The 24,562-nt window shown below is 39.1% G+C and overlaps 1 protein-coding gene across 1 annotated transcript in view; it reads left to right on the top strand.

Moving 5' to 3' along the window:
- arid5b (AT-rich interaction domain 5B) overlaps window positions 1-24,562 on the top strand; it is a 77,208-nt gene that overhangs the window by 38,178 nt on the left and 14,468 nt on the right. The window contains exons 5-6 of the mRNA XM_069144392.1: window positions 17,681-17,844; window positions 19,173-19,458. Coding sequence (XP_069000493.1) covers window positions 17,681-17,844; window positions 19,173-19,458 — 450 coding nt within the window. The remainder of the gene's footprint in view (window positions 1-17,680; window positions 17,845-19,172; window positions 19,459-24,562) is intronic.

Genomic DNA, 24,562 nt, shown 5'->3' with positions numbered 1-24,562 from the left:
CATTTGTCCTATATTCCCCAGGTCTCCTTCTTTGGCACAGTAACTGTATATTTCATGCTCAGCTCGGTGTGTTTTGTTTGAAATATCTCTCACTCAGTGTCGGTTTGATTTTTATTAAAAAGAAACATTTTCAGCGCAATCCTTTGGAATCCTTTTTTGTAATCCTCCAGGGTGGGAGGAGTATAAAAAAAAAACAATTTATTGCTTCAGTATATTAACATTGTCCAGATGCACTGATCATAAACAGAATTTTACAATCTATTTTTGTACTGCGGTGCGTGCTTGCTAGTATGTACATCTGTGGCTGAAGTCGGATGCGCTCCGTGTGTATTTATGAGGGTGTTTCTGCATGTCTGAGTTAGTGGCATCTGTGTTTGACAGACAAAAAGAGATTTATTTTTCAGTAACTTGTTGTCTGACCGAAAGTAACACAGAAATATGCTGTACTGCAGAAGAAGAAATGAGGAAAAGAAAAATCTGACAGCAGGCTAAAATCTTCAATCTGTACATTTGAGATAATATCTTTGAAAACATTCAGCCCGGCTGGCTTGATTGGGTTGGGTCACCAGATGAACATACAGCATGATGTCATTGTTTCCACAACTTGAACCACTTTCTCGCTGCTCTTTAAACATGGAATCTGATTAGATGAAATATGCATATTCCAATATCGTCCCATGACAGCCCCGTCTGTTAATGTAATAGGCAAATTGCTTGCTAAACTCATGTTTTCTCATCTCCTCTGCAGATTTGTGTTAACCACCAATCCATGAATTTTTCATTGTCCATATGTCATGGTATACAGAGGCATTAGAGGAGAATTTTAGAGGAGAAAAGAGCGCATGCTGCGGCTGTATAGTCAGGTTTCATAATCAGGACATGAGCTGTATATAAATATGAGCTGAACATCTGGTGAAAGACCACTTACACATGACATCGCACATTGTCATGTCCTTCTGTGAAATCATATTTGACTATTTAAGGAGTAAAAGATGTGTATTTTTACACTGATAACTCTTATGAACAGCATATAACCAAATGCAGCCTAAATATACACTTATGTTGTGTTTCATTGCTTTAATGTACCGACTGTGCACAGGCAGAACTCATGCCACAGGGCTATTGTAACTAAAAGCACTTTCTTCCAGCGGTATCAGCAGCATTAGCATGACTTGTGCATTGAATAAGTCACAATCTTTCTGATTATGCCTATTATGTCATTGCCAACACAGCGGCTCCACACATATTGTTTTGCATTGCTGCTTATCTATTTTTAGCAAACAGCACAGAGAGATAAATAAGTATCGGGCTATAGGCAGGAGGCTTTTCAGAGCTCCAGGCCTGTTATTTACAGAGCAAAGGTTTCTCACAGGAGCAGTTAGTCGAGGATAATTGACCAGCAGAGAAAGAAAGGAGGCCCAGCCATAGTCTTACTTTAGATAAAAGATGATAGCAGTGGATTTACTTGTTATATTTGAGCAAATATGATATATTTGAGCAAATCACAGTTTCAAAAGCATAATTTCCCCTGGAGACTGGGACATTTCCTGTTTCTGTGCCCCGGGTTTGGCCTTGCAGGCTATATACATACTACTTTTGACTCCCTAAATGGTGGTGGATGTGCCTGCTGTCGCTATTCACGCCAGAGAAAATATTGCAACCTGCTCTGCACAGTTTTATGTGCATATTTTGCCTCAGTCAGTATTTTTCCAAAAAGCTGATAGAATTGAGCATCAATCAATTATTAAATATTAGATAAGACAATAAAAGACAGTGCTCTTTCAATTGAAGCTCCCCATAAAATATTGACATCATAAAATATGAGGTTTCTATCAACAAAAACTAAATGTGATTTTAAGCAGGAATACTGTATTATGAAGGCAGCAATTTACAAAGCTTTTTAATTTTTATTTCATTCGACGGCTATTCATTTGGGGGAGAGAGGGATATGAACAGTGCTGTAAAAGTGTGTTATTTTCTTGAGTGATGTCAAGTCCAGAAATAGTATTCACATCCTTTTTCCCCCCCATGCAGCCATTGTTGTTTTCGTTTCACTACAGTATGAAAATCAGTTTACAGAAGCATAAAATCTACTTTACACAGGTGATTCAACACAGTAAAACATTTAGTCACCGTTTTATTGTCACGCTGTCATCACATGTTATTGCAGCTGTGAGCGGTGGCAGTTGCTGCATTTATGGAAAACTCTGACATCTCAGATTTCACAGTCGTCTGCTAAACAGGAACCATTTTAAATCAAATCAAGTTTGTATTATCCTTTTGGTTCTGTGGTATTCCTCAGACTGTAGTTTTTTTTGTCAACACCTTGTAATCTGTGAATTTTGGGGGTTTTGGAGTATCCTTGAATGCACCACCAGAGCCACAAGATAGCGATGCAAAAATATTTAAAGTGATGAAAAGTTCAGGACAAATGATTACCTATAACAATATGTTGTAACATGCATGTTTAAATCTCTGCATGTTGATGACTTCCTGGAAATATATTTGGCAAATAATCTACATTTAACAAAACACAACACACAGAAAGACATTTAAATCTTTTCTATGACCTTAACTTGTGAAGTAAGTGATTAACCACTTTGGCATGATTGTCAAAAATACTGTGACAGGTCATTATCAGGCTTAGTGATGAAAAGATGGAACCAAATAGGGAAAGTTTTTTTTTTTTTTTTTTTCAAAGCCGTTTGGTGTAATTTAAAACAGTGATAAACTGCACAGGGTGTTATTAATTACTTTACACTTGAGCTGAGGAGGTGAGCTTGACCTCATTCATAATGGCTCAGATGATTATTCCATTAATACACTTGTCAAATGTTGAAGAGCGAAGTTTAAATCAAGCAAAGATTATATTTACGTGATAAAATAATACAGGCAGTCTGCAGCATGTAGCACATTTTCACACATGACCAGATGCGAGTTGTGACACAACCTCTCAATGTGCCCTAATAAAAAAATTACAGAACAGCATGTTACAACCTGGAGCAAACACGCCTGACTCATCTGTGTAACAGTAAACGCTGTTTACAAAGTTTACCTCTGCCAGTGAGCGTGGTGGAGAAACGCCTCATGACTGCAGCCTTTTTGTTGGGTTGTTGGGTTAAGTGTTGAGTTATCTTTGTGCAGGTAGAGGCTTGCTGCCAGTTGTTGTTGTTCCTAAAAAAAAGCTTGTGTAACACCAAGTGACGTCAAAAATGGCTGTTACACTGCAGATGCACGACGGCTGCAAAGTGAGGATTATACTGTATGTGATGACTGTGATTGATGTTTCCAGTTTTTTTCCAAAAAGGACAGATGCTTCTTGGAAAGGACAATGCTTAGTTAAATAGTGACACTGCTGGCAGCTGCTTCAGAAATGTGTTTCTTTTCTTTAATGAAAACAAACAATCTTGTGATTTTAAATTGTTCGTAGATTTTGTGGTAAACTTCTTATATCCCTAAAATACACCACATTAGCATATAAAGAAGAGAAAATGACAAAAAGAGAAAAGTATATTCATTGGCCTATTTTGTTATGGGAATGATGATTATTTATAATCACTGTGCCTTAATGCTGTGTAGCCTTTCAGAATGATAAAGTCCCTATGATTGGGCTCATTGGCCGACTCAATCCCATCAAGTGTAACTAGAGCGTGATCTATTAGAATACATATGTTTTATTGATGTATGGGCTTCGTGTTTATCCTGGCATTCATTTATTTATAGGTCGATGCTGTGATTTTTTTTTTTTTTTTCTTCCTCCAGTAATGAATAGGATAAGCCTTGAAGCTTATCCACTGCTCCCTTTCATCTCTCCCTCCCGCTCTCTCTCCCCATTCCCTCCTTCTGTCTCTCTCCCTCCGAAAGCCAAATTGAAATACTGTATTTTTTAAAGCCCCGGTCCAACTGAGTTGTTGCTGCAGTCTGTCAGTATCAATGATGTGGAAGCGTTTGAAGGTTATCCCATTTTATAGCAAATCCCTCCACATTATGTAACTTTGACTCTGTTTTACATTTGGCACTCTTTGAACAACAGTGTGTGTGCGTGTGCGTGTGCGTGTGTGTGTGTGTGTGTGCGTGTGCGTGTGTGTGTGTGTGTGCGTGTGTGTGCGTGTGTGTGTGTGTGTGTGTGTGTGTGTGTGTGTGTGTGTGTGTGTATTTGGGACAGTCCCTCTGCGTGCTCTTAACATTTCTTTTCAAAATGGGATTTATTTTTTAATTTCCTCTCCTGGAACAATGGCCATTAAGAGCTACTTGCCAACACTTTGCATGGGCACAGGAAAAAAAGCTGAAGTAAAATGTTCACTTGTCAGATATTTACAGCCTTTATTGTGCTGTAGAGTTTGTTTTATTTTTGTGCTGACAGAAAAACAGCTTTGTGACTTATTACAGTTTAAATACACGCAGAAAGACATTGAGCCTTGTTGGACTTTAGCCAAAACCAAAGCGTTTTTTTATTTTTTTTATTTTCTTGTGTAATTACACTGTGGACGCGTGCGTGCGTCTTCATATGAAGACTGGGTGATATTATTCAGTTCACCGGGGTCAGAGGTCATTGCATTCCTCAGTGTATGTGTCAATCAGTGGATCTGGGTTAAGATTAAACCCAGCCATGTCTCAAATGTGATGTGTGTTAATAAGTACTTAACAGGCAACACTACCATCATGAGGCAATCACATGAGGTGGATAGAAAGAAAGAAAGCTGGAGGAAGGACTGAGAAAAGAAAACAGATACAATTTGTGCAGAATGATTTTCTCCCTTCAATTACAGCCCACTTTGACGATGAATTTAGTTTGTGAAATTTCCCTTGTAAAACATGTAACATCATTTCCTATTTACTTTGCAAATGGAAATCTTGAGTCGACAGCCTTTATGAGTTTCCGCAGTGCTAAAGTACACACGTTCACACCCCTGTTGAAACACACACCCCAATGAATCCGATGAGAATGATTTCATAATCCATCGCAATAATAAACTTCTTTGAACTGTTTAATTGGCTCTTCCTGGAACGGCACGGCTTCGCTTCATTTGATCTGATGAAAGAGTAATGTTGCTTCTCCCCAGGGGGAGCATGCACAACGGTGCACAAATAATGAATTAAGAACACTACCTTTTTTTCCAAATGACTGCCATAATAAAGCAGGAAAATTCATATTGCGCTTACACCAGTTTCCCCTAAATTGCTTTCATGTTTACTTGCTTATGTATTTAATTTTTCCGAGCGTGTTTTAAGTGAAAATAATCCTGATTCCTGGAAGGGTAATGGATTGAGGTCACATGGAAATCGATTGTCATCTCAAAGCACCGTTATCGTTGGAAACATTTGGAAACAATACAGAAACATTCCTCGTGTGTGATTGTGTGAAAAGTCACACTTTACTGTACACTGCTCTCCAAACGAATAGCCTGTATGGCAAGTAGCGACATTTGATTTGAACGCATGGGGTGTATGTAAAAGGGAAAGTGAAGCAGGCTATGCAAAAACGGGAGAGAGAAATATGTAAAATTGAAACTGACAAAGTCATGATGGTTTGGGAGAACGTCCTCCTTCCCTGGCTGAGGAATATTAACAGTGACAGTCTGAATGGAGAGTCTGTGTACAGCAACAGTATGGTCACAGAAATGAGCTCATTACTGGCAAAATACATTATGTATGTGCGCGCACACTCACATACAGTACATTTTATTATATTACTATGGTGAGAATATTCCATTTACATATCCATCTGCTAATTGTAACCCCTCACATGCCAGAGCCTAAAGGCAAGGAAATGGGTGTAAAACCAAAAACCATAACCTCAACTCAAATTATCCTCAGTTCTATCCCTGAAAATTCAGTTTAACTAGTATGGCTTGGCAGGAACACACACACACACACACACACACACACACACACACACACACACACACACACACACACACACACACACACACACACACACACACACACACACTGCTCATGGCTCGAAGAAGCTTAAAGAAGTATTTACATGATTTTTTAAGTGCGAGATAAAAATATGGGAGGGTATTTTTAATGTCCTGGTAAACACACACACTTGCTGGGATATGGGCTTGTCTCCATGGCAACACTAGTCAGAGCGTGCCCAGCCTAGCGTTTTGACAGTTTCTCCTGATGATGATTGATAATTACTACCTGACTTGTTGTCCCCGTCTCCACAAACATATGGCGGGAGCTGCCCTCCGCCATATATCTGCCAAAATGTTCCCTTTTCTGATAATAGCTTTTTAATGTTGCGTTTTGTTGTGCATGCATAGCAATCACCCCACAAACACACATACACATATATTCACACACGTTCACACACCCCTCCCATCCCCACCCCTTTGTAATTACATTTGCTGCCGCTCACGCAGTTATTACAGAAAGGAAAGAGAAATAGATAGGAGAAGCAGGAGTGTGGGAGAAAGTCAAAAACAGGTGGGGGGTGTGTGTGTGTGTGTGTGTGTGTGTGTGTGTGTGTGTGTGTGTGTGTGTGTGTGTGTGTGTGTGTGTGTGTGTGTGTGTGTAAGGGGGGGGGGGGATTGATTTCACTTTGAATTGATGTGTTCTTCCCAGTGCTGCTGGATTTAAATTTGACAAATTGTCAGGATTAACAGAAAGAAGGAGCATTTTTACAGTATAGTCACATATTAGAATATAAACACCAGATAATTGCCAGTATGGTGGGCTGTAGTTTAAAATGGCAAGCGAGACTCTTTATTCCATATCCATGCGCCCGGTATTTTATTATGCAGTGTGTTTGCATGCATAAAGCTCATATTTAGATGCAATTGGAAGCAATCTTGTTATATTCAGCGACTCCATAGAGGAGGACATCAATCTATAAACATGATTTATCTACTGTGCACTAGCTACCAAGGCATTAGCATAGACCTTCTATTGTGGATCCTATTACCCGACTACATTCAGAAATGTCACACTTTAAACCTCACCAGCATTTTAAACTACAGCTAAACTCAAATCAAATATTGCAATGAATCAATATTCCTATTTAGTCTTTACTAAATTGCGCCTGCAAACGCAATATAATTGGGGCAGTGATAATGAGTTTACATATGATAATTAATCCTGTTTTTCTTAATTATGAGAACTTGCAGACTGGAGCTGATTCTTAGTAGGATGCTTTCAAGTACATTTAAATCCATTTTGTTGAGCTATTTTTTGACTTTCTCTTTGATTTTACCAAACAGTTTACTGGCCTCAATGACCTTTGATTGCAGGAACAGGAACATTATCAGCAACGCTCTCTCACTCATTATGTCTTAGCTTCTGCAGGCAAAATCAAATGAACCTATTAGCTCTAAGTATCTGATTTTACATGTTTGCACTCGTTCCACATGGGCAGACCAGCTAGTTCACCTATATCTCATTGATTCATATAATGTGTAGCGCACCTGCAGCAGGAAAAAGCTCTGCGCTCTGCGGAAACCCAAGTCATTTCTAATACCGTGTGATTGAGGTCTGCCACAGGCTATGGCAAAAGACAGGCTCTGTGAAGGAGATAATGATGCATACACACACAGCTGTCAGTCAGCCAGCTAAGGGGAATCGTCTTTGAGAAAAATAAAAACAGACTGTAGCCGATATAATGCAGTATTTGTATAGGAAATGATAGGTTTGGGAAATAGAGTGGAACAGCATGTCAGAGACGTTGGAAAAAGGAGAGTATCCGAAAACCAGAAAGTCTCACAAGGAATCCCATTTTTTCAGTGTCGGTATATTTAAACATTCATACTGAAAAGATGTATGGCTGCCTATTAGAGTAAGTTTGATTAAAGGACAGAATATATGTTTTGTTTTTTTCCACTAGTGGTGCCCAACCATGCGGATAGTTTTGGTTTAATTTGTTCAGTGGGGTTTTGTCTCCACCCAGGATCGCGGTCAATGGAATTTAGTTGGTGGAGCTCACAAAAATGACTCTGAACAATGACTTTTCCAGAAACGTCCTCATGTCCTAGTTAGCCTGGATAACCCGCAGACAAATAGATTCGTTCTTTAGCAGAAAGAAGCTTCAATTAAAACTTGTTCTTGGACATTATGGTAGTTTAAAGCTGCACTAATCAATATTTTCACCCTAACGACTTGTGACAACCTATCCGCCAGCTCTGCAGGTCTTTTCAGTATCTTCATCAAACAAACGGTCTTCACATAACCAGCTCAGCATCAAATCATTTTTGTGCATTTAAGAGTCAAAGAGCCAGATATTTGACATAGATTCCAATAAATAAGACTCCACATGAATGCCAATGTTGCCTCATGTACGCTGGATGCGAACACAGGCAGTTATTTTTCAATTTCCTTCTAGCAAGGTCATACATAATATGTCAGTGTTGTGTTCTCAGCTTGTTCCACTGCCTCTCAAAAAAGTCAGTCAATATATTTTTCAACACATATAAAATGAAGTTAACTGCAATTCACCTGCATTGAACTGGATCAGAGAACTCTGACGAATACCAAAAAAAAAGACAAAGCGAAAAAGAAACAAAATACCAATAATACGCCAACCGTTTTTGAGTGGGTAATTTGGGTGAACTTACTTTTTTTTTTTTTTAAAGCAGTTGAAGTCAATCAAAATACCATGTGGTTAAAAAGAAAGTAACCTGTTTAAAAGAAGCCGTTGAGGACTTGCAGATCAGGAGGGTGCACCTCAGGTGACTGTTGTTAGACCTCTTTTGTCAGAAGCTAGATTTATCCCTGCCTTTTACTCAGGCGTATGCTCTAATACTCTTGTATTACAGTGATTTTCTGTGTGTTAGAACATGAGTTCCTCATACAGGTACTCTCACCAAACACACCCCTGTTCTCTCTCTCTCTCTCTCTCTCTCTCTCTCTCTGTCTCTGTTATATTGGAAGCAGAGTTTGTTGTTGTTGAAAGCCTGGCAAAACTCGGATGTGTTTGTGTAATAACAGTAACTAGTATCCGCTGTCATACCTAGGAAGCAGCCAAATGCATTCCTCCTCATTAAGTTCAGAATCGCTTTCAGGCACAGCGCAGTAAAAATATCTTCTTATGTTGCAGTTGCATTCATGGGCGAAAAACAGGCAACGCCAGTGATGAAAATATTTCAGTAATATTGATGTGAAATCCCCCTGAGGTTGACCTAATGTGAAACGCTGTAGTCTTGGATTTTGCTGCGAAATGTTTTTACTGTTCATCAATGATAATCTTCCTCTGTATATTTATGAGAAATTAATTAACACTTGTATCATCTATCAACCTACGGAGGTTTTGATGTTTAATAAAAACAGTGTACTGTGTCCACCCACGCACTCTGTCTCATGCTGTGGGCACATTGTGTAATTTTTGATGATTGCAGTGATAGAGATGTTTGAAGTATTACTGTTCATTAAATTTGTTTGTGTTGTCAATGTCTCAAATGACTCTGAGCTGAAACGTGCCTCAAGCACAGGAACAGACGAATAACTCTGCTGTCAAATGTGACAAAGTGAGAATTATAAACGTGTCAAAAATGGCTATAGTCGGCAAAATAATGATGGAGATGAGGGAGCCACTAATACTACTTTACATGCACAAAATTAGGGAGTGTAGTTTTGGTTTTGGTCACTGGGGCGTCACAGTGAAGCCTGCGGTTGTTCAACCAAACAAAAAAAGAATTTAAACCTATTCATTTGTGTATTTTTATCTTAAAAATCCTCTGTGTTGTTTTCTTGTAAACCAACCAAAATTCATCTTGTGTATCCAACCATTTCTCATCGCAGGGCATCAAATTCTGTTGTTTTGTCAAATCTATCATCTCAGAGTTGTACACAAAGTGCCTAATATTTAGGCGCCAAAGCCCATGGGATTAGAGTTATGAAACGATTGTAGTTTAAAAATAAGTCTATGTTATTTTTTTTCCCTGTATTCCCCTACATGGGATTTGTCACTCTCTCTGTGCTCCATCACATGGCCTCCCTCTACATCCCAAGTTGTCACAGTGTTGATGCTAAAGGGTTCTTTGTATGTATCTCTCTGACACCAATGGCTTTGAGAAAACAGCATTATTTGACGTCCTAGGGAACGTGCTGGTGTATCTTTGTGATAATCATGTTGAATACATTCCTTCCTCATAAAAACATTTGCAAAGCAGATGTTTAAAAGTATTTTAATCCGACATTGTGTACATTCATGTTTGCTTGTAGCCTAATGCTGCCGGAGCGCACCGGGGGCGACGCGGTGCGATGATTTTATTCACGGTTATCTTGATCTTGTTAAAATTCATTTCGATTTTTTTTTTCTTTAAGTGCTTAAAAAATTAATCATCTCTGAAGCGTACGTGCTAATAAAAACGAACGATCAAAGTTGTCATATTGACATTTAAGGTATATTGATTGATACCTCAACTCGAAGCCTCGTTTTAATCCGCTACCTATTGCCCTGTTATGCGTTTATATAAACTCAACACATCCTGTATCTCGTTTCAGATTAAAAACCCTCTGGTTGTGTTGGGAGTTAAATCAGACAAAAACACTTCACATGAGATATTCAGAACAACCTCTGAAAGTAGCATGATTATATTGTTGACTTTACTCAATTAAAGTGATGGAAATATACATTACTGACGATTATGAGCTGGCTGATTATGTAAACTTGCTACTGTAGGAACAGTACTTACATAACCGTCTAAATGAGCCACAATTTATATGTGCGCACACCCTCTGTTGTGCTCGAGCGTGTCCAATACTTAAAGAAATAGTACTACATCCCTCCTTAGTGTCTTCTCTCCCTCCATTGATGCATTGCTGCATTTCTCGGACCATTACCGCCACCTCTAGATCACTGAAATAGTTTCACACCATCGTCAGGACTGTATATCGCGTCAATCAGGTCAATATACATCCTTCTACCAGAGTTGTGTTTCCTAAAACTCTGAAGATCGTAAAGTGCACAGTCATTCTTACCTGTAGTCAAAACAGCCGCAACCATGAAAAGAATATCAGAATTTGAATATTGCCAGAAGTGTTCTGTAATAATTTAAACCAACTTTTGATGAATTAATGAATGAAAAATTTTTCTGAACACCTCTCATCTTTCATCGCGATTTTTATTGTTGGACAGTGCTGAGAGAGATTTAAGTAAATCTTTCAAATTGAAACAGTAAATGTGTGGTTTTTAATCCCCTGTTAAAATGACTTCCCGGGGTGAAATAATAACTATTGTATCCTGATTTACTGCCAGTTTAAATAGCAAATTACTCTAATTTAAAATTCTAGTAAACAATAGTAATTATAGGTGGAGTAACATACGTGCTGTTTACATGTGGACTTCCTGAGGTGTTTAAACATCTGTATCTTTTTAAAAAAAAAAATGTTATGTGGATTTCATGTAGGCCACTACACATGCACTCATGTGCATAAGAACCTTTTGATCAGAGTAACTTCTAACATTTTTCATGACTCAAGTCTACCACGACAGCATCAGACAAGGTATTTAATCAGAAATAAGCTTTAAAAAAGAAACCTTCGCTCAAACGTGCTTCCTTTTAAAGAATTACCTCCTCAAACTGTGGTCAGAAACATGCAGTTCTTGAAGAGAAATACTTGAAATCCCTCCAACCTCTGAGATCTTTGATGTATAGTGAAGACGAGCCGTCGCCTGTCACTGCTGGCTGAGGAATTAGTCACTGCTGCCTTTTTTTATATTCTCTCTGCTACTGTTGCATTGCTGCTCTGGAGCCTCTCTTGTCACTTCCTTGTGCCTCCAGTGGAGTTAAAATGTTCCACCAAAGTGTAATATCACTTCACTGATCACACATTTAATGCTCCGCTGCTCCACAGATTAAAGTGTATGTCTCAAGAGCTGTATCGGAGGGTGTTTTTGTATCATAATTTGTCACGTATTAGTTATTATTTGTTAGGGCGTTTTTGTTGGCATTCTGACAGGTGCTTTTATCACTCCTTATGACTCATATCCTATCAAATTTGATTTTACTCTGTTGAATTTTAATTTTCGTGACAAAACAGTTTCATTTCTTCAGGAGCATTATTTCTTCATTTTGTTGATCTTTTTCTACATACACTAAATTGCATCTGCTCGGTGAATACCAGAGTTTAAATATTGACTTTCCCTGATGCTTTATGTTTTATGACTTGCTGTAAATTTCCAGCACACCACTGTAACCCTGTATGTCAGACTGGAGCTACTGTCTTTGTCTGCGTGTGGGCGTTTTCACAGGTACTGTTTCATTTACAAATCCTTCCCTGGGGGAGGATTCCTCCTCACCTGCATCGCAGATGCATATCTCCCCTGAAGCTGTGGTCACTGCAGGATGTTTTACAGATGACTTTACACCGTGTTTACTGTAAAATCCTCTACGTCCTCGGCCTCATCACTGTGTAACTCATTAGGGAGCGGCTTCAAATTGACTCAGTGGTTCTCTCTTGGAGAATTGATTATAATGGAGTTGAAGTGTAACTCTATCTCTGTGCTGAGTGGTATATTTGCTCTAAAGATCTGGTTTTTATTTCAAGATTTGTTAGCAGGGTGTTTTGTCATTTTACTTTAGTTTTGTGTGCTGCCGTTTTTAACCGCATGTCGTACATAAAAGACTTCATCTCATCGAGACATTTTGTCTTTTATAAAGATTTTGAATGAGAATTTCTAAATCGGGCCATATTGCATTGCATTCTGTTCTGTCATGGGGGATACACTGTACTGTACAGACAAGGCCATGTATTGCAACACGAATGTTACCTTTGGCTGCAAGCTATGCTGATAATTGCTGAGTGGGTGTCAGGCCTTTGGTGAATTTGCAACCAAGCGAGACAACAAAATATGTCGAAACATGTTTTTCACCGACCACCATTTGCTCTTGTCATGCCTCACTCATCCTCCTTCACCTCTTTGTTTGAACTTGGACCTCATTTTGGTTGTAGGAAGTTGAAGTTAAACTGTACAATTAGGAGTTTGAAGGCAGACATGTGGGAGTTTTGTTTCACGAAGGTGCAGAAAAACCCCTCAGATATTTATTTTACACATCTGATGAGTCGGAACAGTCGTTTCATCTATAGAGAGATTAACATTTCATTTGCATCCAACTGACTAAAAGTTATTTATTGAGCGCAGCAGTTTTTGTTACCTGATGGTGGAACAGAGTTGTTGTTGTTGTTGTTTGTCATTAATAACTTTGACATTGCAGTATTTCTCAGCAACTTTTATAAGTGATTTATTCCAGCCTGACCTTTGTAAATGCTCATAAAATTAATGATCAACATTCATAACAGGCTCATTGTACATTTGCATAATATGATTACAAAGAAGATAGTAAATTAACAACACTATGAGTGTACAGCCATGCTAGAGGCTGTGCGAGTCAGTACTTATTCACAGTGCTGCTTTGAGCTTAGTGTTTACATGAGCATATAAACATGGTGATTGCTAATCGAGTATAATGTTTACTATGTTAACTATTTTGGTTTTAGTGTGTTAGCATGCTAACAGTTTATAATTAGCGTGAAACAGCTTTACAGCTTTGGCTGACAGGAGCTAGAAGACCGGCATAACTATGTTTTTGGTCATAAATCGGGTAATCAGATTAAAATTTCAACCTCATAACAGGGAAAATCAGGGGATCACTGAACTACTGTTGTGAGAGAAAACTTCATGGAAGTACCTCCAATATTTGTTGAGACTTTCTACATTGATCAATCATAACTATGAATGTCGGTTTTGAGGTAAAGTTTGGGGAAGTGATTACAAAATATCGTCTGAAGACCATGAATGTCTGTATTGCGTAGGCCTAACATTTGATTTAAAAATCTAAAGCAAACGTTATGAGAGAAATTTTGAAAACGCTGCTAAAAAAAAAGCAGTTGAGAGGTCGGTCTGACGGGTCAGAGAGAGAGAGAGATATAAGCAACAAACAAAAACTGTTTCAATGCTCTTCCCCTGCTGATTTTCAGTGCTCTAGTCATCAAAATGGAAATAAAACAGCAGCTTTATGTTGTTGTTATTTAGCCTTTCTGAGGCGATTGCGTCGTTAAATTAGTGAATTTTATTTTGTGAGAAAAAAATGTGTTTACTGCAGAGAGAAGTCTGGAAAGTTTGAGAACCTCTTCTCTAAAGACCATTGCTTGACCCACATTACAAGTGTGGCTCGAAATAGAAAACCACTGCTCGCATCTGTAGCTGTGGCTGATTATTTGTTTTAAGTGTTATTCCAAAGTGCCAAATTAAAGGATGAGTTGGCTGCTAATCTGCCAGCGTACATCAAAGTATTTTTAGATCCCTAAGCTTTTAATTTCAGTTTGCCAAGCAAATAAATAAAAAAAACATGTGCCCCATCAGCACAATCATATGTCCTTTAGAGGGGATTTTTTTTTTTTTTTTTTTAAACCACCTTCCTCTTCATTAAGTGAACATGTAGACGCTGAGCTTCTTTTTTTTTTCTTTTTTTTTGCCAGCCAGTTGTGTGAGCTTTATCAACTGAGACATCCATCAGCTGACTTCTCCAGTCGGATGGTATGTCTCTATTCCCAGCAGCCTCTCAATCAATCAGTCTATTTTGTTGTGGTTCCCTGTGGCTCTCCTCTGTTGATGCATAGACGCATCAGAACCCTTCCTGAGCTGTCTCTAATGACTTTTTCATTATCATTGACATCAACTGAATTGCAATGAAACCGAGGTATTAGGGCTGTATTTAATTGAATCTGAGGGAGGGAGAAATTATTCGACAAGGACGTGTTTTTAAAGCCGTTCAGCGCTGCGAGTGTTCGGCTACATCCGGAGATTGGGTTGTCATCCCGTACATCTCCCCGCCGAAGACGTCTTGACTTCTGTGGGGTCATGCTATGTGACAAGACGTGATGGATTCACACCGCAGGGCATACACCCCTTATCTGTGTATACTGTATGTACTGTATATGTGTGTACTGCCTCCCTCCAACGAGCCGCAATCCAGAATGTGCTTCACTACTTTTCAACCTTATAAGAGCAGTTTGTGTGTGTCTGTATTTTTTATTGATGTTGGTGTGTGTCTGCATGTGTGAGCATGCCTTTTGGGGTTTTGTGAAGGACCAAGCAAGAGCCCTCTGGCCACTTCAAGGCGTGCCTCCAAGTCATGTCAGTGTCCCAGATAAGCGGAAAGCCACAGACTGAGAAATAACTAACTGAATGGGAAGCTAAAAAGGAACTCGGTAGCTTGGTCAGCATCCATTTTTGGTATATGACTACAGGGCCCATTTTTGGCTTGCAGAGGGAAGCATCGTGTTTACTTAAAAGATCGCTTTCTTTTCTAGTACGTTGACAAAAACACTTAATGCCCACAGAGAGGTAAAAATATCACACTCCCAGGGAGCTGTAAAATCATTGTCTTGTGATGTTAGCTTTGTTTTTCTGCCGACTATAAATGTCTGTGTTTCCATTCTAGAAAATCAATCTGTTCAGAGTTGGTCCACGTTTGATTTTTCTTTGTGTTATTCTAAAGCTGATGACTCCTCCCTTATGTAACTCGGCCATGAGGAGAGCAGCTCGGCACTTCTTATGCAGCACAGAAAGATTGCCTCCACTTGACCGTGTGTGCTTGTTTGTGTATGTTTACAAAAATATATGAATGCAGTATTTAACCCCAGTCCGCAGTGACGTCCACCAGAATTGATTGACCATGTTCAGGTTGTCCTCACTCAATAAGTCAATGAATGTAAACTCACTCACTGTCCTGTCAGCCTTCGTTATGCGGCGGCGTTTTGCTGTAATTGCAGCATTTTCTTACGCAGCAGTATTTGACCTGATGAAAAATGTAAACAGACAGGCAGGTTATGCAACGGAGTGTAGGGTGTCAGGGGGGTTAGTGATTGGACTAAAAACAGAACCGCACTGGGAGTATGACCTCACTCAGACCTGCAATGTTTGTTTAAACCGATGTCACATGATAGAAAATAAATCTCAAGTCAAGGCATTCACCATCGGTCATTTCATGTTTGCCTTTGGGCATGACTGCACATGTTTTTAATCACTACATAGCACGACACATGTCTGGCATGTTGTCATCAGTTAGTGCCTTTAAGATTTTATCACATTTTTATGGTTTGTGTATTGTTTACATGTGTGTTTTTTATAGAAACCCAAGAATAGCTATTTGGATTAGGACATAAATATTTTGTTACGTGCCATTAATCTATTTAGTGAATATTTTGTGCTAATGTATCACAAATAAACACAAGTAAACACATAAAAAGCAGGATCTATGCGAGTTTTCAGCATTAATGAGTAATTGGCTGAATAAAAGAGGCAGCAAAGCAGCAAAATGAGAAAACAGCAGCGGGAGGAACACACCCTGTGCTTTCGAAGCAAAGATTACAGTGCTGAAAACTTTTTTTTTTCTTCTTCTTTTTTTTTTATAGTGCCAAAGAGATGACAAACGCATAACAAATGTCCTTGGAATTTTCCCTGCGCTTTTTCTCCACAGCGTAGCGGTGGTGAAAATAACAACATGAAGTGATAGGTTGCTGAATCGTGATGATTTTACCCTTCTAATGACTGCCACTTGGTTTTGTTCAGCTCTGGTGTTATTGTAACATTTTCTTGATGGGAATTTGATCCGACAAAAATAATCACAGAGTCCTTTTGGCAGAGAACAACCTTGGATGTGATTTAATTGTCATTGCAGATGGAAAGAAATAATGTTGACACTGAGAAATACGTGACTGAATTTAGATTATTTGAAGTTTTTCTCTCTCTCTCTCTCTCTCTCTCTCTCTCTCTCTCTCTCTCTCTCTCTCTCCTTTGAGCTTATCTCTGTTTGTGTTGCTGCGTGGAGGCAAGGCACTCTGCCAAGAAGTTACATTACAATCGAGGGTTGACATAAACGTGGGTGTACAAAGGACTTGGAGGGCTTAAATACTTTATTGTGTGTGTAATGTGAACTGAGCAATTATATCTGCCAGCCTTTCAAACAAAGAGCTTGTATCAGGCAGGTTCATGTGTTTTTAATTAACTGCGTGGAGCTTTAAGGAATGAGTAGACTAACCAGAGGGAAACCAAAAATGGAGGAATGATGAAATCTGAGGTGCTAAAGTACAATGTAATTCTTTATGATGCTTGATGATGAGAAAAAACAACACAAAGCTCCGTCATGTTATATATGTTGTGGCGAGGAACACATTCAGGCTTTTTAGCATCTGTATCAAATGTTATTTTTTTTTGTGGGTTTGTTGGTTTAACAGCATCTGTCATTTACATTACTAACTGCTCGACTGTTGTGACGCCCTCATCTGTAATCTTAGGAATACATCTGTCTGAATCTAAATGTAGTTTCTCTTTTAGGCGGAGAGGGAACTGGAGGATCATGTTTACTAGCACATTGGAGCAATTTGGCAGCCTGCTACCCCATTCAGCACAATGTTGCACTAATCCAGTTTAAAAATAATTAGATACAGGCTAGCAGGCCTGTGAAATTCCTCTGCCTGATTGTAAATGTTCCTGTCATAGCCTCCGTCCTCCTCAGCTAAAACTGAGTGCTGCGTGATAGGAAATGGATTTCTGGCTGAAATAGTCTTTTTTTTTTTTTTTATTCTTCCTTTGGAGTTTAGTATTTTTAGATAAAACATTAGAAGTTGGCAACAAAGAGGTACATATTGATTTCATTACACAGTGCTGCATCAGCACACACATTTCCACCGAAATGGATGAATCTCATTGTCACCATTTCCCCTCCCACAGCTCCTAACCTGAAGGGGCGACCTCGGAAGAAGAAGCTGTCCATTTCTCTGAGGAGGGACTCCCAGGGTCAGGCTCAGGGTCAGGGGTCGTCAGGGTCCACCCAGTGTTCAACAGCGGCGGCAGCACAGGACCCCTGCAGCCCAGACAGCAAAACCAACAGCAAGGTAAGACGAGTTAGATAAAAAAAAAAAAGGGTTCACATAAGGTCGGACTTTACTGATCCCCGAGGGGAAACTCACATGTTACAGCAGCAACAAAGGCTCAAGAGGAAAAACACATGAAGACCTCTCACATGAAGAGAGATTAAAAACATTGACATCAAAAAAGTATCACAATATAATTTATGTATCGCAATCCATTAGACTATAGCAAAACATAATGCATATGTCGTATTTGTAGCCTCGTATGAAAGGTAGCACTCATACGTATGTTGTACATTATATGAAGAGTATTATATAAACAGTAACTTAAAGTTCCCTTTCATGCACCAGCTTTGTTATTTATGGCATAAGTTTTGTCGTAAGTTGCTTTCAATCTTGTCCTTCAGTTATAAAACAAGGTTACTATGTTTTATTTTCACAAACAATACACTGTCAGCGACACAGCAGCTGCTGCTGTACATGCACAGAGCCATGTGGCTTTGAAGGCACACAAAGGGATGACATAGTATGACAAGCTGGAACTGGGAAATGTTTGGCATCTTTACTTCAAAAACTATTGATGAATGATTATCAAAATATGAACAGCTTTTTTTTCTGTGATTGACTAATCTCTAAAATGTCTCTAAGACAATATAATTTGTTTTCGTCTGACGCATTTATTCATTGATAGTCATGATAGCATCTGTTATTGAGCAGCACTCTCTTTGTCTGCGTGTCTTTTCTCTTCCTCCAAACACAATAATAATCTTTGAAACAAGTACAGCATGATCCCACAGCAGATGATGTTTTAGCTCAGCAGCTTCCAACAACAACAAGCAGCATTGTAAATATAGAGGAATCACTCTACTACCTCCAAAATAATGTTAGCTGATGAAGGAAATTGAGGCATAATTTGTATTACATACAAGTGAAATCATCACGTCAATTTGGTAGTTTTTTTTTGTCACATGTTCTTACATGATATTTTTACTGTATGTGCGTTTGTCCTTTATATTGTCTGACACTGGCTGTAATATTCAAAGTGAAGGAAATATCTCCGCTAAAAGCCCGTCCGCAGCTGTTATTCCTATGACCTTGGACAGCTAAATCAATATTAGCAATTCTCTCTCAAAGCTAGAGTCAAATTTATCTGTGCCTAATCTGTGATGACAAGGAGAGCTGCTTCATTGATAATCAATGAGCGGCTTCGTCAATGGTCTGTAAAAATATTTGTTTGCGCATAAACCCAAAACACATCTCACACACACTGACATCATTTGAACAACCCTCTTTTTAAAGATTACGTTTTCCACTCAACTCCCCTGCTGACTGTGTATGCTCTCTCTTTGCAGGTGAAACCCAACTGTAAAACGGTACCCAACGGAAAAATAACCACACCAGCCAAACATAAGACCATCGGCCTCAGTAAGAAATCTTCTGCTGAGGAGAAGGAGAGAGGAAAGGACAGGGAGCGGGAGAGGGAGAAGGAGGAGAGGAGCGACAAGGAGGAGAAGAAAGAGGAGGAAACATCAGAGGAGAGCCGAGCGGAGGAGCAATCTTTCTTAGTAGCGCTGTACAAGTACATGAAAGACAGAGACACGGCCATAGAGAGGATCCCCTTCCTGGGCTTCAAACAGAGTGAGTAGAACAACTTATTATTGTATTTCCTCTCTGGCAATGTTTAAACAATGGAGTAATCTACTTTAGACTCAGCAGTAAAGTTTGTGTGGCCACCTGGGTTATATTCTGGAAATTTAGGTCATAACATTGTCACAAACCTATCAGGGTAAAAAAAAAAACACCTGTAAGAACTAGCACGAAAGTACCAAAACCTCAGAATTTCCCTACAAAAAGGAAAAAGAAAAGTACGTTATTTGAACCCCAAAATACCTTGAGCTTGGAGTGAAGAAACAGAAGTATATGTTTCAAATTACAGTTTAGATATCAGAGTGAAACTGCACTCTGTAAGTCATACACCATGTAAAACAGGCAGGGAAAAACCCTGTGTGGATTTTAATCAGCGTCTCTAACCACATGTTATCTGTGCTGCCTCTCTGTTGAGAAACAAGTAGCTGCTTCTCAGTCAAGTCAAGGACAGATTTCGTCCTAACTATGAAAAGCTTCTGGGGACGAAGTGGAGACGGTTGCCAATTACTGCAGGCATTATGCCTAAAATCTAAAAAAAAATTACACTGCTGTTAAAGTGTAAAATAAACCAAAGGAATTATTGTCAGTGTTGAGAAAAATCACATTTAGCAGTTAGTAAAAGGCTCATGAGGCTTCCTGTCAGAGGACATTTTGGCTGACTTTTATGTAAGGAGAGACTATCTTCTCACACTTGTCAAAGGGGTTTCCTGTGAAGGCCAAGAACGTCCTCTAACAGCATTAAAAGAACATCACATGTATGGGAAACACGTCGGCCCGAGATAAAAGATTTCTGATATAGGTCAGGTGCTTAGCTTGCACTCGGTGTGCACAGGACAGAGAGGAGAAACAAGCACATAAACATCATAAAGGGCCGAGCTCTAGTCTCTTGAAACTGAGAAAGTGTGTTTGTTTTCTGTGTTTGATCTTGAGGCGAGACACACGAGAAACCGTGGGCTCTCATCTCAAACTGTGGTTTTCAAATTTACTTTTCTCCTTCAGTCCTTATTCAAGGAAGGAAATCACATTTGCATTCATGTCAAAGGCACCAAGAAGGATTTAGCCATTCAGATCAGAACGTGGCGCGACAACTCTGGCAAATTAACGAGAGGCAGGAGAGGGAGAGAGATGTCTATTGAATGTAACAGTGACAGTTTATAGCGTAGTAAAACTCATTACTCTAAACTATTACATGAAGGTAAGCTGTGGTCGCCTCGACTGCGCTAACCTCACCACGGTATTTTGACAGTCCTGTCATCCTGACTGCCGACATGTTGTTGCTTAAATAGGTCATTGTGGTTGCGGGAGATAGAGAGGGAAGCGAGGAAGACGTAAAGAGATGGAGGGAGAATTACATACCCAACACGCTTTACTTTTAGTTGGCATTTCTCAGTTTGAGCTGAGAATAAAGTCGAGGTCCGCGCGCCAACTGTTTTACATACAGTTCATGCTTTGAATCTCAAAACCAGACACATCATAAGCAAGGCCCTCATTAAATGGTGAAATCATGCTGTTTAAACTTCGTCCTTGGCAGCAAGCACACATCAGCACATGTAAAGAGAAAGGGGGAAAAAAAGGAAAACACATCATAATTAATACAACAAACCCTTAGATGTAATCAGGCGGCGTTTTCATATTCTTCCCTTTAAACTCGCTACAAATGCATTAAAAGATCAAAGCGCTCACTTTACTGTAATGGAAATTGAAATTGTGTTATTTTAGTTGCATTTGAGTAATAATCTTTTTATGAAGTTCTCTGGAGTTTCACAAAGCAACAGATGGTTAAATGATTTACCAGACTTATTCGTGCTTTGTTGGCTGGGCCACTAAAATATCCATTTGATTCACCTCCAAAAAAATAAAGCCCTATCTGATTCTGAACATGGACCATTTCTGTATATTCCACCTCATCTCCTAGGTGTGGAGTCTTACTGTTTTTTTGTTTTTTTTTAAGACTGCAATTGTGTGTCTTTACAGCCCAGCACAGATACAAACCACTAAGAACGAGTCAATCTTCTTTGGCCTCAAATGGCTCATAACATAGTTTGAGCCCAGTAATAATGATAATATTTAATAATATCGTTTTAACACAGTGCCCACTTGTTTTCCTGCCCTACTCTCATGCTGAATTTATAGAGTTTGTATGCATTAAACATCTTAGAGCAGACATCAGTTGGCCTGATACTCAGTTTACGATCACAAAACCCCCCGAAAGTATCAAGTCTTTACATTTGAGACACTGGAGAATTTTTATTTTCGCCTGAAAATTGAAGTAAATATTTACTCTATTATCAACGTTTAGGTGCAACTTGATTATTGTCTTATCTGGAATAAAAAATGCAGTATTTTTCTTTTGATTTGAAAAATGTCAATCACATCTTCCCAGACTCCAAGTTGACATCTTTAAATGACTTGGTTTTGTCCCACTAACAGTTCAAAACCCTGAGATATTAAATAAAATGATATAAAAAATAACAAAAAAGAAGAAACAAATCTTCATATTTAAAGAGTTTGATGAAGGATCTTTTGCATTTTTCACTATTTCTACTTTAAAAATGACTGAAATGATAAACTAGTTTGTAAAATGTTCAACTAATGGTTTCTGCAAAGTAGTATGTACTTTTTTTTTATGAGATGGCTCATTTAACAGTCCCACTCTATTTAAAAGGCTGAAAGCACACAAGCACTTGAATCACAGAAAGTGACTAATAACTGTGGCTGCAGTTTTTGTGTGAGCTGCTGTCTGTCTATTTTTTCTTCTTTTAGCACTTGGTTATTATTGACTTTGTTCTACAGCTGCAGTCCTTTCAGTGCAGTGAAGGTGTTAAAGGGAAATACAGACTGTGATTGTGAATTAAGGAGGAATAAAACAAGAGTGGTATTGTCTACATTGTACATTTCAATTGCCTTTGATCTGTGGGATTAACTCGTGTGTGTGTGTGTGTGTGTGTGTGTGTGTGTGTGTGTGTGTGTGTGTGTGTGTGTGTGTGTGTGTGTGTGTGCGCGTGTGCGTGTCTGTGTGCGTCTCTATGTGACAGTTTTAGACGCATGTGTGCTTCAGCGCTCGGGCATCAGCATGTGATTGTGAACATCAGTTCCAATTTGTCTCCCCCTTTCAGCCTTGTTGTCTAATTGCCATGCCATCGGTGTGTCATTGAGGCTGCATTGTGTTCCTGTTTTGTCATCCTTATCTCAGTGATAATTGCCCCTGCCAAATAGAGGGGAATTAAGAAAAGAAATTGCTAATGACAAGACATCTAAGAAAAGGCATGTTCTCTCATTTCCTTTATGTGTTCTGTTCCCTCCCAGTCCCGTGTGCTATTGTGGTAATTACAGTCGATGCATAACAAGCTAGTTAAATAGACCATCTTTCTGTTTCTACAGTCAGAAAGCACAATACGCCGGCGTGCTCAGTTCAAACAGAAAACCCTACCCAGCTGCCTTTGTTATTCCACCCGTGCATTGACAACGGTCGCAGAGAGGAGGGAAGGAAAAAAATCAATGCTGTCAAATGCGGAGATAGGAAAATGTCATTTTGACAAATGCAAGGCTTTGTGTACGCACAGATTGAATTTTGATGGATTTCTCCCCAGGCGAGGCCTCCTTTTCTTATTTATAGGCCTTCATATAAAAATGTTAAACAATGATGTTACAGAAAGCAAATACAAATGTCATTGGCACAAAAAGTCCCCCAATGAACTTGTGGTTCTTTGTTTGTGGGAAATATTTTCTTTCAAAGACAGACGCCATTTGAAGCCTTTCTGAAAGCTTACATAGCTATTTTTAGGAAAATGTTACACAAGACCTGTATTTTGATATGGCCTGTCATGGGGTATTTGCATGGGGAAATCAATGCAAATGAATTTGCATTAGTTCAAACAGAAGTTTGAGCATATTGCCAAGTGTTTGATGCTTGTAATGGTTTTCATTCATACCTGCAGGCTGGAGCTGAGGGTTAACAAATCTCTTTGACAGGATGAGGCATATGCTGTATTTTATCACATAGTGGTGATTGTACAAGTACTCAGTGTTCATTTGCATCCTTTCAGCTGAAGTGCAGTATTGTTTTCAGTGAAAAGCTGTTTTCATTTTTGCCAGGCCAGGAATATGTAATCATTATATTCCTCAAACTATTCTATCGATTTGTTGTCCGTTCTGTGCATTCATTCATTTATATAAGCATTATTTATTTGGACACTGAACTGCATTGCATTGTGCTAATTTCACTGGCTCTGCCATAGCCTACTCCGACACTACTGTTGAGGCTATAAAATGGTGGATAAAAGCTGTTTAAATGAAATAAAAAGCATCAGGCATTTTTAAAAAAATGTTTTATCAGACTTTATAAGACTTTGTTGTAAGACTTTGTTTTTGTAAGATTTCATTGAATTACTTGATCCCCATTCAAGTTAGCATGGGGCTAAACCGGAAGTTAGTTGGCTCGGCTGGTGGAAGTGTTCGGTTCAGAGCATCCAGCAGGCGTGGGAATGTCTCACCAGACACCAGGGACCGTATTCACAAACATTCTTACATCCTCTCAGAGAGCTCCTAATTTAGGCTAAACATTTCTAGCAAGGAGTCTTAGTTTAGGATTGAATTAGGAAACTTCTTAGAGCAACTCTGAGCAAGGAAGGGACAGAAACCCTGGTCTTAGTGAGGGAGGTGTGGTTGACCCCGTTTGACATATGACACATCCTTTTAAAAGATGTGACTGGTTGATTTGTTTAAAAAGCACTCTGTGATAAAGAGCACAGAATGGACAGTGACATCCAGTGGAAACAAAATGAACCGCGTCCCAATATGAGGCTGTGAAAGTGCTGTTTTTGTTTGTGTGATCACTCTGCTGATGGATAGCGACAATCCCGAGTCATCACTGCTGCACTGTCGCATTTTTACCATTGCCAAATATCTTCGTTCCGTGATCACTTTTATTTCTGGCACCACAAGTGGGAGATGTGAGTGTCTCAAATGAGATCGACCACAAACATCCTCCCTGCACGATATAATTTGTAGCGTGCTGTCATTTAGCGTTTGAAGAATACTTCCGCAGTTTTTCTCCTCTGCTTAAGGAATTCTTAAGCCGCTTAAAAGTCCTCCT

The sequence above is a fragment of the Embiotoca jacksoni genome, unplaced genomic scaffold (genome assembly GCF_022577435.1).
Source record: "Embiotoca jacksoni isolate LCO1_2020_lvr unplaced genomic scaffold, fEmbJac1.0.p SCAF_12, whole genome shotgun sequence".
Lineage (NCBI taxonomy): Eukaryota > Metazoa > Chordata > Actinopteri > Embiotocidae > Embiotoca > Embiotoca jacksoni.
This window is presented reverse-complemented; position numbering and strand designations above follow the sequence as displayed.